Below are 13,687 nucleotides of genomic sequence, written 5' to 3'. Positions count from 1 at the left end.
ATCTGACACATGACCCAACTGATAGAATGCCTGCCTAGTGAGCGCAGAAGACTCTCAATTTAAACCCCAGTGCTGCCAAAAATAGAGTGTGGGAGTGAGGGAGTTAGCGAGAGAGGGAGGGGGAGGGAAGTGTTGGTACAATAAAAGCTTTATTTGTTCTTAATCTTAATTATTCTAACAGATTGCAGTTAGTAATACATCACAACCAAAATGTATCCTATGATTATAGCTCATGAATGAAATAAAAACATAATACAGATGGAATACTAGTTTTCTGTAAGATACTTATAATACCCTTGCGAAGTGGAGGATTAGTGGAAATACATATTGCAGTCTCTAAATTTAATTTTTTTTAAAGAAACAAAATGGACAAATTGATATCCCAAGAAAGGAGAAGAACTAAAACCATGGCATAACCTGTAATAAACTATGCAATAGGACAGAGAAAGTTGCTCTCCATTGATACTTCTTTGCTGTTGTTTTCTTCTTCTTCTTCTTAACTTCTTTGGCTTTATTAGATCTGGTTTTGCTCAGTACCTAGCTTGGACTAAAACTCCAGACCCTTTCTCCCTAGTGCTGGAAATAGAGCGCTGTGCTACAATGCCCAGCTACTTCTCAGTATTCACGGAACTAAAATTTACTATTATGATTATTTGAAAGCATGCCAAAAGCCGGGCGCTGGTGGCTCATGCCTGTAATCCTAGCTACTCAGGAGGCTGAGATCTGAGGATCGCGGTTCAAAGCCAGCCCAGGCAGGAGAGACCGTGAGACTCCTATCTCCAATAAACCACCAGAAAACCGGAAGTGGCGCTGTAGCTCAAGTGGTAGAGCGCTCGCCTTGAGCTGAAGAACTGAGGGACAGCGCCCAGGCCCAGAATTCAAGCCCCACGACCGCCAAAAAAAAAAAAAAAAAAAGAAAGCATGCCAAAAAGTAAAAGTGATGGACAGACTTGTAGATTATGCTTATTATGAGTAATTTTTGGCAGATGAACTGAACTAAAAGATCACCCTAAATGTTCTAGTTCTGAATTAATCATTCCAGTACAATATTTATCTCATCTCATTTCACAAGACTTTATTGTGATATGACTTTTCTAACAAATACCCACTAGGAACTCACCCAAATTTTCCAGTTATGAACCCAAAAATCCAGAGGTAGATTATGGTTCACTTAGTTGACATTCAAATGTGCATGAACAAATTTTCTCTGTGACTCCACACACAGCGGATTGTCTCCGTGTCATGTTTATGGGTTCCCTCTTGTGTATTCCTCCAAGAATCCCTTCTTGATTTATTTCAACAAGTCCGACTGTGCCCCAGTTCTCTACTCCATTGGTACAATGTATTAGAAACTGGGCATTATAGATTTTGAGTTTTATCAGGGACTGAAAATGATTTTAAGTCAGCTCTTATGGCTTACTTACTTGTTTTCCTAAATATATGAGCTGAAAGACATTCAGGTTAGAATGTTTGTGTATACAGTTGGTAGTGAGTGGCTAAATGATAAGACAATTTATCAGTGATAACTATGTTTTTACATGAATTCAGTGTTCCTGTGTCCTTGAACTGGGAGCTCACCAGAATGGAACACAGTGATAATATCCTTGTGGAATATTTCTTGTGTTCTAGATTTTAATTGTGAAGCCAAAGTGTTCTGGTCAGTCAACTCTCGCCTGAAAGTCAAGGAAAGAAAGTGCTGCTTTTGCCTCCCACAAATTTATTGACTTCAAAAGAGAGGAGGTCCATTGGAGACTGGTAGCATCTGAGAAGACACTTTTCCCCTAGTGTGAAGGAATCAGATTAGGGCTCCTGGCCTTGAGAAGCATTGTGACTCATCATCTACTGTACAGATAGATGGCTGAGGCTCAAAGCGTGGTACCGGGAACACCCTTCTCACAGAACCCTAGCTGCACGCCAACCAACTGAGATTAGGAAGGAACTGGTGGATAATCTCCTTCTGACCCTGAATCTAAGTGGCAATGTTATCAAACTTATCTTCTGATCCTCAGGCAGTGTTTCTACACTATTAGATCACCTCAGGAGCCTAAGGCCGTGCTGTGGGGATAGCAGATCATCTTCTCACACTAAGGCCACCTATGTATATTGTTTCTGTCCACAGGGGCACTGGAAAGGCCATTCTAAGTCAGGAGAAGGAAAATTGTTTAATAAGTGTAGCCTTGGAGACTTCTGTGTCCCAGTGCAGCAATTATAATGAACGGATACCTGGATCCCAAGGTCTGCTTTGTTTTCTCGATTCCCCTCATAACTGCCCACACTAAACCAGATCTATTCAGTGTCCTTAGAACACATCTATGACTTGCTAGAGCCTGGGAATCCTCACACTTCCCTGCTTTGGCACTGATCCAATCACATCAAAATCCGTGTCTGTCTTGAAGTGCACAGTGGTCACTGCCCCTTGTGTGTCCCTTCTCAGAACTCTTCAGATAGTGCTCATGTATTCTCAGATGTACCATTAATCCAGTTAAATATTTGTTTTCATTCAATGCTTTCCCTATTCTGTTACAATATTTAATGTATCAATGTTTCTTATTTTGTTTTTAATTGAGTTTGCTTAAAATCTGTTCATTTGTTCAAAAATTATATAGAGAGCATATAAAATAATAACCATATACAAATAAATAAATACAAGAGCCATTCTTCAATTATATGCATTTATTTTTGATATCCTAATGTAACACTAGGATGTAGCTCTGCCATTGCTAGGTTTGCAACCGTGAAAACTTTCATGACATACTTGAGCCTCGCTTTCCCCATCAGTAAGTAGATGTTAACAACACCTATTACAAATCTGCCATCTGTGGATTAATGGCATACAGCAAGTGAGCTGTGTGGTATGTGTTGACATTCAGTGGTAGTTAATGTTACTCTAAAAACAATTGTTTTATTTCTACCTCCTCTGTCTTTCATCCAAGGAGGTCCACCATGTAAGGAGAGACAGGTATCATTTTGAATTATTGCAATTAAAATGGTAGATGCAACAATCTTATCATTTCATTCAGATAACTTAAATTGGTAGTGGGGAACATTGAATATATTTGAAACACTATTGACTTATTGGTCTTAATTCACATACAATTAATGTGAAATGATGGATTAGAAAGTAGATTTCTAGCCCAGTGCCAGTGGCTCATGCCTGTTAGCTACTCAGGAGGCTGAGATCTGAGGGTTGAGGTTCAAAACCAGCTTGGGCAGGAAAGTTTGTGAGACTCTTATCTCCAATTAAACACCAGGAAACCGGAAGTGGCACTATGGCTCAAGTGGTAGAGCACTTGCCTTGAGCTGAAGAACTCAGGGACAGTGCCCAGGCCCAGAGTGCAAGCCCCATGACCGACAAAAAATAAAATAAAGTAGATTTCTATAGTTCAATAGGATAGAGAAGGATTCTTAGATGAGCTGTTACTGAGAGAAAACCTTATGCGGTAATCAATGTGCCAGGCACTCTCCTAAGAACTCAACATCTATTAACCCAGTTATTCCTCACAATAACCTTGGGTGGCCATTATAAACTATTTTTTAACATCTTCATGGAGATATGATTCCCACATTATGCAATTTAAATTGAATTATGTAAATACGTTAACGATTATTTGAAATATGCACCATATCACACATATTTAAAGTCTACAATCCAGTAGTTTTCAGTATATTCACAGAGCTGAGTATTTTAGTTGAAACATTTTAGAATATTTTCACTATTCCAAATGACATCCGATACTCATTTGTAATCTCCATTTACTGTTGTGTCCAGACAAGAACTAACTTGTTTTCTTCATCTACAAATGTGCCGTCTCTGGACATTTTATATGAAAAGACTATAATATGGGGCCCTTTATATCTATCTTCTCTCCCTTAACATACTTCTTTTGACGTTCATCTATGTAGTATATTTCAGCAATACATTTTAAAATTTTCTCCAGATAGTTGTTAAGATGGCTTTAATTTGAACAGGTCAATTCATGTGTACAGTGTGTCTTGATCAGAGTGACTCCTCACCCCTTCCATCATTTTCCCTCTACCCTACCATTTCCTATCCCTGCCCATCCACTCATGTTTCCTTAGTTCCTCTGTCATAATTCTTTTCCGTGACTAATAATGTTCCACTTTTATGGCTGTGCCGTGTTCATTCCCCTCCTACCCCTGAACCTCTGTCTCTCCCTAGTACCTTCCAGAGAGCCCCTTTCATATCCTTGTTCCTAAGGGTATAAATCAGAGGGTTGAGCATGGGGATAATTATAGTATAGAAAAGGGCAACGAACTTCCCCTCACTCTCAGAATAACTGCCCATGGGTTGTAAATAAGTGTAGATGGCTGAGCCATAAAAGAGAGACACGACCACAAGGTGGGACCCACAAGTCCCCAAAGCCTTTCTACGTCCAGCCACTGAGTTGACCTTGAGCACGGCCCTGCCGATGTGTGCATAGGAGCCCAGAATTAGTGCTGCAGGAAAGACCAAGATCACAACCCGGGCCACAAACATCTTGGCCTCTGTTCCTCCCGTGTCCTCACAAGCCAGCTTTAGGAAGACGGGCATCTCACAGAAGAAGTGGTTCAGTAGATGGCCACAGATGGGCATGGCCATCATGAGGCCAGTCTGAATCACGGAGTTCACCAGGCCTCCCAACCAGGAAGAAATAGCTAGCGCCTGGCAGAGACGGGGGTGCATGATGGTCGTGTAGTGTAGCGGACGGCACACGGCAGCGTAGCGGTCGAAGGCCATCACCACCAGCAGCACACACTCAGTTCCACCCAGCGTGAGGACAATGAAGAGCTGCGTCATACATCTTCCATAGCTGATGGTCCGGTCATGACCCTGAAGGTTGATTAGAAGTTGGGGCACGGTGCCAGTGGTGTAGCAGAGATCCAGGAAGGAGAGATGGCAGAGAAAGAAGTACATGGGTGTGTGCAGTCGAAGGTCTAGTTGGGAGAGAATAATGATAGTGCTGTTACCAAAGAGAGTTAGGGAGTAGAAAATGGAAATGAAGACAAGGAAGAGAAGTTCCAGTTGAGGCCAATCTGAGAAGCCCACCAAAATGAAGCCATTGCTCAAAGTAGTGTTGAGTCTTCCCATAGCCTTTCACCTGCACAAATAGCACAAGACCATTCAAGTCTTTTGTGAAGAATGTGAATTAATATCTTATTTCACCATTTCCCCAAGTTCTACAGAATGTTGGGTTTTATTTTCTGCTTTGCTATTCAGTTTAGTTTTTTTAGTATTCTGTTTTTATTTCTGCTCTTTCCCAGGAGGTCTAAAGGTCATTGGGCTAGGAGTATGTGTCCTTGGCTTGGACCCTAATTCTGCTGCCTGTTTAGTCCATGACGTTAGCCAGGCCACTCAGTCGTCTGGCTGTAAAGTCTTTGTCTGGAAGTAGAGATGATGTTCTGCCTTCCTTGTAGTAGTGGCTGTCAAAGTAGGTGAAAAGAAAATGCTGAACCTGAATTAGACAAATATAGAACAGGAAGGATCCAACTTGCAAAAGTGACAGTCATTTTATTAGACTTACAACTGAAAGGCATTGATGTCCTAAAGGCATCATAATGAGACCCACTTAACACACAACAACAGTGCTTACTTGAGTGCTGGATTTAACCAAAATACAAGATCAAAGTAGTTAAAAATCATCAGAGGATTTTGACCTGTCTAATTTATATCATCACGGTCTTTCTGATGAAGAACTCCACTATGTAGAATATTCAAGCAAGACCATGGTTAATTAATTCCCTGGCTCATTTCCCACTGCCCTGTTCACTCTTTTGCAAATCTCTCAGCTCCCTTATTTCTATCTTTAAGAGATTTCTCTGATTCTTTGATCCATTATGGATCATGCATCTACTTATGAAAAATTGCGATTTTTCTAGTCACTATGACTTAGATCAGATAAATAGTTTCAGGTCCTAGTACAAGGACTGGCACAGAAAAACGTTTTTATCTGTAAGTTATTTGATACTTCAAACAAATCTTTAACAGAGCCTTAGGAAGGAGCAAAGCCTCCTCCCTCCATTTTCTTGCTTTCTTGCCTGTCTCCCCTTTCCTTCCCTTTCCTTCCCTTCCCTTCTGTTTTCTTCCTTCTTCCCTTCCCTTTCTTCTTCCCTTCTCTTTTCTTCCCTCTTCTCTTCCCTTCTTCTTTGCTTCCTTGCTGGGAGCTTGAATCAGGGTCTTGTGCTCTCCCTAAGCTTTTGTATTTTTTTTTTTTTGCTCAGGGCTGGTGATCTACAACTTGACCAACACATCCAGTGAGATTCTTAATGCGGTATAGCTTCAAAGGCAAAGTTTCTCTATCTATGCTCTATCATCTTGACAATTTTTCTGCCTACCCAGGACTTTGACACTTGTGTGTCTGCTTGTGAGTCCCTTCTTTTGGAGACGTGTCATGCTTTTAAATCTACAAGGGTCTGTTCTGAGAATAGGCTGACTGGGAGAAACATAGCTTCAGTGCCCATCAGAATGGTTCCATTAACCCTGACCTGGAACTAATAGCAGTGACTCTTCGCGTTCAGCAGAGTCCACCTCCTTCTCCCTGAACTACCATGTTTTATATCTGTCATACAGGAACCAACTGCTGAAGTTGTAGCAACTTCACAATCCCTCAGCTTTTTTCTTCCTTCTGGTTAGTAGCTAGCATCTGACTTATGTTTGTATTTGGTAACTATTTAAAAAAATTTTCCCTGGAAAACATTTCCTTTTTTTTTTTTTTTTTGCCAAGAGCAGCTAACTTTTCACTTGAACCCAAATATAGGCTCTGATAGATCTTACACAGTATTCCCAGTCTTACCTCTCATAACTCAGGTCCCTTTGGCCCCTGTTCGCCCAGGCTCAGGAACTTGGCAATATTGGAGAGCCTTCGTGCATGTCGATGAGTGGGTAAGGAGGCATAGAGAGCATAGGGAACATTCAGAATGAACAACCTCTTTCAACTAAAAGTGCTTCCACATTGAGGAAAGTAAGCCTGGCACGCAAGCTTTACTTACTGTGTTTGATATTCCTCTAGTGAAGGAGATAGCTTGAAGATATCCATTCTTTTCATATTGTTCTATTCTTTTATTCCAGTAAAGGAACAAAATGATGTAGGGTTGATAGAAATGGTTCCTAGGGTCTCTCATTTTCATCTCAACCATTGCTAAGTATTCACAGATTAACTTTCTACGGTTTCATTCTTACATTTAAATATGGGACCTGGTAGCTTGAATTGGTAAGATAGAGAGAATTTTGCAAATTTTGGCTAAAATGTTGAATCAGAACCATGACTAAATATATAGAATAAAAGAACAATGAAATTAATGAAGCATTTGCAGCATTTTACCTGAGAAACCAATATTTCTAATTAGGTTTTAGGTTGGAAAAGAGAATGCATGATTGTTTATACACCTGTTTAGTCATCTGTCCTAGGAAAATGCTTTATTGAACTTATGAAACCCAAACTCAACTGTAAATAGTGACATTTACAGAAACATAGATTGTGACTCAATATTTTAAAAAAAAAAACCTTGAAAAAATAATGAAGTCTAAAAATAGACATTTAGAATGGAAGCAATGCTCCTGTGACATCCAATATTACTTGCTTACTCATAGGCTGAATAATGACCTTTCAGAACATTGCAAAACTATTCCTGTATTAGATGAAAGATTGTTTAGTTTGAACCATCTCACCAAACCCTGATTTTCTTCAGTTTTCTAATATTACCTATATTTTGACTTTGCATATTTGCTTCCTACGTGTTCAACACTCTCTGGGTCTATGTGTAATGTTTATACATAATAAACTTCTTGAGAAATCATGTTTATTTCTTCCCAGTAATGCGCCATGGTGTATATACTCCAGCCTACTCCCATAGTTTAATATTGTTAAGTTAAAATATGACTACCCTTAATCCACAGAATTTCATCTTCGATTTGAGCAAAGGAAGAGCTGCCATAAATTCTTTCCTAATTACCTTCATTGTCTGACCATCCATTGTTAAGTTTGAAGCTAGCTTCATATCCTCCTATTATGCCTTTGTATGGAGTTTTCCTGGTAGTGTTTGGGAGGTTGATCTTAAGATTGAGGCTAACTAAGCACCCAAAGCATCCATTTACCCATCTCCCTCACTACCCACTGTTCTACAGACTCAGTTAATCTCTGTCTGGACCCCATCCTTTTCACACTACAAAATGCATGGGGTTCCATCTTATCTCTGGTGATCTGGAAGCTTCTTCCAACCAAATTTTAGTAGCAAACAATTCCATTTTTTTTCTACTGTAACCATTCAAACACAGTGATTGGTCATGGTCAGTTTAGTTACACCCACAACAATATGAACAAATAGCTTGTTTCTCCTGCGATTCAGCACACAGAACACTGTCTCCATCTAGGATGGGTTTACACTTGTTGTCTACTTCCCTAATGTATGCTTCTTGGTTTATTTCAACAAATTTGGCCCTGCATCTGATCTGTGTCTCCTACCTTTGATGTCTGCAATTGACTTTGCATATTAGAGCACTGAAATTACAGGATTTGAGTTTTAGGAGGGGCTTCAGAATAATTGTAAGTCGGTCCTAATGTTTAACATTTAAAATAAAGCCAATATTTTTAAGTGTTTGGACTTGGAGAGAAAGATACACAAGTGAGAATTTTTTGGTCATGCTGGGTATAGAGTAGGTAGACGATAGCTAGATGGGGAAGAACAAAAGACTCTGACCATCTTTCATGATAAAGATATTTTTCCCCCATGAATTTAACACTTTTTCTATCTTCAAACTGCTCTCCCCAATGAAGCCCAATGCTCATTTCCTAGTAGAAAAATTCTTGTTCTTTAGATTTTTAATGGTAAGGATAAGAATAGCCCACTTAGTAAGCAATTACCTGGAGTTTAAGGTTAAAACATTGCTGCTTTTACCTCCCTCAGTTCTATTGGCTTCAAGAGAGATCCATCGCTCACTAGAGACTGACAGTATCTAGTGATGTCTGAAGATGTTCATATCCTCTCTGGTTGCAATTTTACCTGTAGTAGGAAGAGCTCAGTTTAGAGCTCCTCTGTACCTCCCCCTTCACAACAGATGTGGCTGAGGCTCATATTCTCAGAGGTAGAAACAACCTTCTGAAGGATCCCATGATGCTCCTGGTAACCGAGACCAAGAAGGAAATGATGTATCATCAGACCATCTCCTGTCCTTAAAACTGAGCACACCAATTATACCCTAAGTGCTTTAGTGATGCCTTTTAAAAGCAGTAGATTGTTGTTTACTGCATCCTAGCTCTGGGGTCCTCTGGGCCTCAATATGGCAATTATAATCAATAGATATCTTTCTACCATCTTCCCCACGCACTGTCCACACTGATGTGATCTCTTTATATAACTTCTGGCTGACCATGACACTCTGAAGCCTGGGATTCCTCAAACCTCCCTACTTTGACCTTCATCTTATTGGCTCTACACCAATCTAGATTTGTGTGTCTACACTCTACCGTCTTTGGGCAATGACAGAGTTATGTAATGACACATTTCTCAGAAGGCATCCTAGTCATTAAGTAATGTCTGTACTTTTATTTTCAGCACTTGAATGAAAATGATCAAGAGGACAATGATCAAATGATGCAAATTACAATCATTAAAGCAAACCGATTTCTCCCACTGTCCCTCTGAACTCAATGTCAGTGACTTTTCCCTTATCCCAGATGAAATTTGAACCACTGTTTTCATGACACAAGAGTGTCCTGTGGGAGGCACCTGCTGAGACTTTCCACAGCTTGTGTTTGGTCAACCTGTGAGGGACCTGCCATGACGTGTTCTTGGTGCTGCCTATCCAGTGATGTACCCACATGGCCAGCACAGATCTTCCCAACCTGCTACATGTCTGCCAATGTGAGGTGCTACCAGGTTTCAATTTCAGCTCCAAGTAACCAGTCATCTCCATAATTAGTTTTCCAGAGCAAGTATTGAACAATGTTCCAGCAAATGTATTCACTAGTGTTTATTATGTTCCGGCCACTATTGGAAGTAGACATATCTGTAGGATGGTGATTAGCATAGTATGGACCAGTAATCCAAAATATGAAAAAAGCCCACAGAAACTCACATGTTTTCTAGCTTCAAGGAAGGTTTTCATGGAGAAATCGCAGTGTGGTTGTGTCCATTACTTCTGTGTTGCTGTGACAAAATAACTGACACAAAAAGCCAGACAACAGAGCCAGATCTGAACTGCGATCCTCAGGTTTTAGCCTCCTGAGTAGCTAGGATTACAGGCATGAGTCACTGGTGCCCAGCAATGTCATTCATTTCCAGGGACTAGAGTTTTGAATATGAGAGATTACATGCAATATTTGTCTGTCTTATTTCACTTAATATTGTAATTTTCAGTTTCTTTTTTATGAAAGCATAACTTCATTTTCTTTTCAACTGAATAATACTCCATTGTACATATATATCACATTTTCTTTATCCATTGATGTGCACATAAGCTGATAACATATTTTGGTTATTTTGAATGGTGCTGTTATAAACATGGCTGAATAGATATCTCAATTGTATGTTGACTTATTGTATGTTGACTCTGGATTTATACCCAGGAATGATATGGCAGGATCAGATGGTAGTTTTGTTTTAGATTTTAAGGAACCTCCATACTGATATCTTGCTTCAGTGTTGGTATCACCTAGTTACATTCCTACCACACAAGGAACACCTATCCCCAAATTCCTGTCAGGATTGCTGGGTTTCTTTTTTTGTTGCCTCTCTTCCCTTCCCTTCCCTTCCCTTCCCTTCTTCCCTTCCCTTCCCTTCTTCCTTTCCCTTCCCTTCCCTTCCTTTCCCCCTCCCTTCCCCCTCCCTTCCCTTCCCCTTCCTTTCTTCCCTTCCCTTCCCCCTTCCCTTCCCCCTCCCTTTCCCCTCCCTTTCCCCTTCCCTTCCCCTTCCCTTCTTCCCTTCCCTTCTCCCTTCCCTTCCCTTCCCTTTCCCCTTCCCTTCCCTTCTCCCTTCCCTTCCCTTCCCTTCCCTTCTCCCTTCCCTTCCCTTCCCTTCCCTTTCCCCTTCCCTTCCCTTCTCCCTTCCCTTCCCTTCCCTTCCCTTTCCCCTTCCCTTCCCTTCTCCCTTCCCTTCCCTTCCCTTCTTCCCTTCCCTTCCCTTCCCTTCCTTTCCCTTCCTTTGTCATAGGGCTTCAACTCTGGGCCTGGGTGCCGTCCCTGAGCTCTTCAGCTCAAGGCTAGTGCTCTACCACTTGAGCCACAGCACCACTTCCAGTTTTCTGGTGGTTAATTGGAGATAAGAGTCTTAGACTTTACTGCTCAGGCTGGCTTTGAACCTCAATCCTCAGAACTCAGACACCTGAGTAGGTAGGATTACAGGTGTGAGCTACTGGTGCCTGACTTTTTTTTTTGTCTCTCTTTCTTCTCTCCCTCCCTCCCTTCCTCCCTCCTTTCTTTCCTTTCCCCTTCCCTTTCCCCTTCCCTTCCCTTTCCCCTTTCCCTTTCCCTTCCCTTCCCTTCCCTTCCCTTCCCCTTTCCCTCCCTTCCCCTCCCCTCCCCTCCCCTTTCTCTGGTTGTGGAGTGTGAACTCAGAGCCTAGGAGCTGTCCCTGAACTCTTTTGCTTAGGGCTAGTGCTCTTCCACTTTGAGCCACAGAATCACTCACAGTTTTTGAGTTAGTTGGAGATAAGAATCTCTTGGAGACTTTTCTGCTCTGACTGGCTTTGAATTGTGATCCTCAGATCTCAGCCTCCTGAGATGATAGGCGTGAGCCACCAGCATCCAGCTTGTTTTTGTTTTGTTTTGTTTTTTGTCAGCCATCCTAACTAGGACAAGATGTGTGTTGATTTGCATTTCCTTTCTGGCTAAAAATGGTGAACTTGGGGCTGGGAAGGTGGCTCAGTGGTAGAGCGCCTGCCTTGCATGCCTGAGGCCCTGGGCTCAATTCCTCAGCACCACATAAGCAAAAAGAAAAAAGCCGGAAGTGGTGCTGTGGCTCAAGTGGTAGAGCGCTAGCCTTGAGCTGAAGGACAGCACCCAGGCCCTATGACTGGACCCCCCCCCAAAAAAAAAAAAAAGATGGTAAAAATGGTGAACTTTTCTTCATATATTTGTTAGTTATTTATACTTTATCTTTTGATGTTTGTTCCATCATTTGCCCATTAATTTATTGGTTTGTTCTTTTTATGTTTAGTATTTAGAGCTCTTTATATATTTTGTCTATTAATTCTTGATATAATGAGTAACTGGAAAAGATTGGAAAAAAACCCATGTTGTGGGTTTTGTTTTGATTCCAGTAGTTATTTTGCTGTCTAGAAGCTTTTAGATTTTTTACAATCTCATTTAAATTTTTCTTCTTATTTTCTGAGCAATTTGGGTTTTATTTAGAAAAGAATTCCCTGTGCCTATGTTTTTCAAGGGATTTGCCTGCATTTTCCTCTAGTGGTTTCAAAGTTTCAGGACTAACATCAAGATCTTTAATCCATTCTCAAAGTAATTTTTGTACAGTGTGAGGGATAGTAGTCTAGTTTCAGTCTTCCAATGTGGATAGCCTGTTATGTCTCTAATGTCGGTTAGAGAAGGTGGTAAAGCACCTTTGCCAAAAATCAGATGGCTGTAGTTGTGGTTGTATTTTAAAAATCAAGCATATTTTCATAGTTGTGAAGTAGTTTAACTGTTACAGTGTAGCTATTCTGCTACATTAGCTGTTTCAGTTGTTAAATTTAACTCATATTGCAATATTGAAAATTATTAAAAATTTAAGATTCTAAAGATAGGTTTATCAAATCAACAACTGGAAAAATATTAAGGGCTTTATTATTAAAACAAATTGCAAAGATGAGGAAAATTTTTAACACAAATAGTCAAAACTTTTCCTCACTTAGGAAATATGTCCTTATTAAAATACCCTTTTTTTTTGTTTTAGGGATCCTATTTTTTTAGTCTCTTTTTTTCCCCTAAGTCTCCTTTTAAATCAACAGATCAAGCTCAGTGTTTTTTAGTCTTACGTAGTTTTTTTTAAGCTTGAAATTGCCTTTTGAAGAGTTAGAATACTAAGGATAAATTTAATGGCCTCAGATGACAGTTAATTGAGCTATAAAAAACAAGGAGATACATTGTCTAATAGCAAGAAAAATGTAGGTATTAAGAATACAATAAAATATCCACAAGTCTTTTGTGGAAAAAAACAAACAAACAAGGAGATAGATGCCGAGTGTTCATGTTCTGCGCCTACAGGGAAGTCATTTCTTACTTTTTCAGATGGCAACTAAGGGACACTGGAATCACTGGCACTTAATGGCTAAGGGTTCCAATCCTCTCTGCTGATCACTTAGTCACTTCCATAGTTATGAAGGCCTAAGGAGACCGAAGGCCTGTGGTAGATAATTGTGTGTGTGTGTGTGTGTGTGTATATATATATATATATATATATATATATATATATATATATATATATATATATATATATATCACCTGACATGGAAAGGTAAAAGTGAAAAATTACTTGTTTCAGGCCGATTATTGGTTGCTGCCCCCAAAATAGAAAAATACAGAATTTCACATAGTAGTTACATAGTATTTTGGATTATTATAGGCAGATTCAAATCCTGACCATCTACTCAATGCCTAGGTAAGTAGGATCACATCATAGGGAAAATTACTTGACATTCAGTTTTGATCAGAGGCAGAGGGAATATATCTATATTGTGACAATGGAGTTCAATATTGTT

General features: G+C 40.1%; 1 protein-coding gene across 1 annotated transcript; it reads right to left on the bottom strand.

Moving 5' to 3' along the window:
* Positions 1–4,141: 4,141 nt before the first annotated feature.
* On the bottom strand, positions 4,142–5,089 carry LOC122115389 (olfactory receptor 10-like). The gene has a single exon (XM_042688830.1). It carries the CDS (start codon positions 5,087–5,089, stop codon positions 4,142–4,144), a length of 948 nt encoding a protein of 315 aa, XP_042544764.1.
* Positions 5,090–13,687: the final 8,598 nt, after the last annotated feature.

Source organism: Dipodomys spectabilis, unplaced genomic scaffold (assembly GCF_019054845.1).
Source record: "Dipodomys spectabilis isolate Male_0828 unplaced genomic scaffold, ASM1905484v1 ptg000119l, whole genome shotgun sequence".
Taxonomy (NCBI): Eukaryota; Metazoa; Chordata; class Mammalia; order Rodentia; family Heteromyidae; genus Dipodomys; species Dipodomys spectabilis.
Note: the sequence above shows the minus strand (reverse complement) of the source record. Positions and strands in the feature narration are given on the sequence as shown.

Excerpts from the sequence above, each read along its gene's own strand:
- LOC122115389 (XM_042688830.1), bottom strand. The coding sequence starts at position 5,089 with ATGGGAAGACTCAACACTACTTTGAGCAATGGCTTCATTTTGGTGGGC.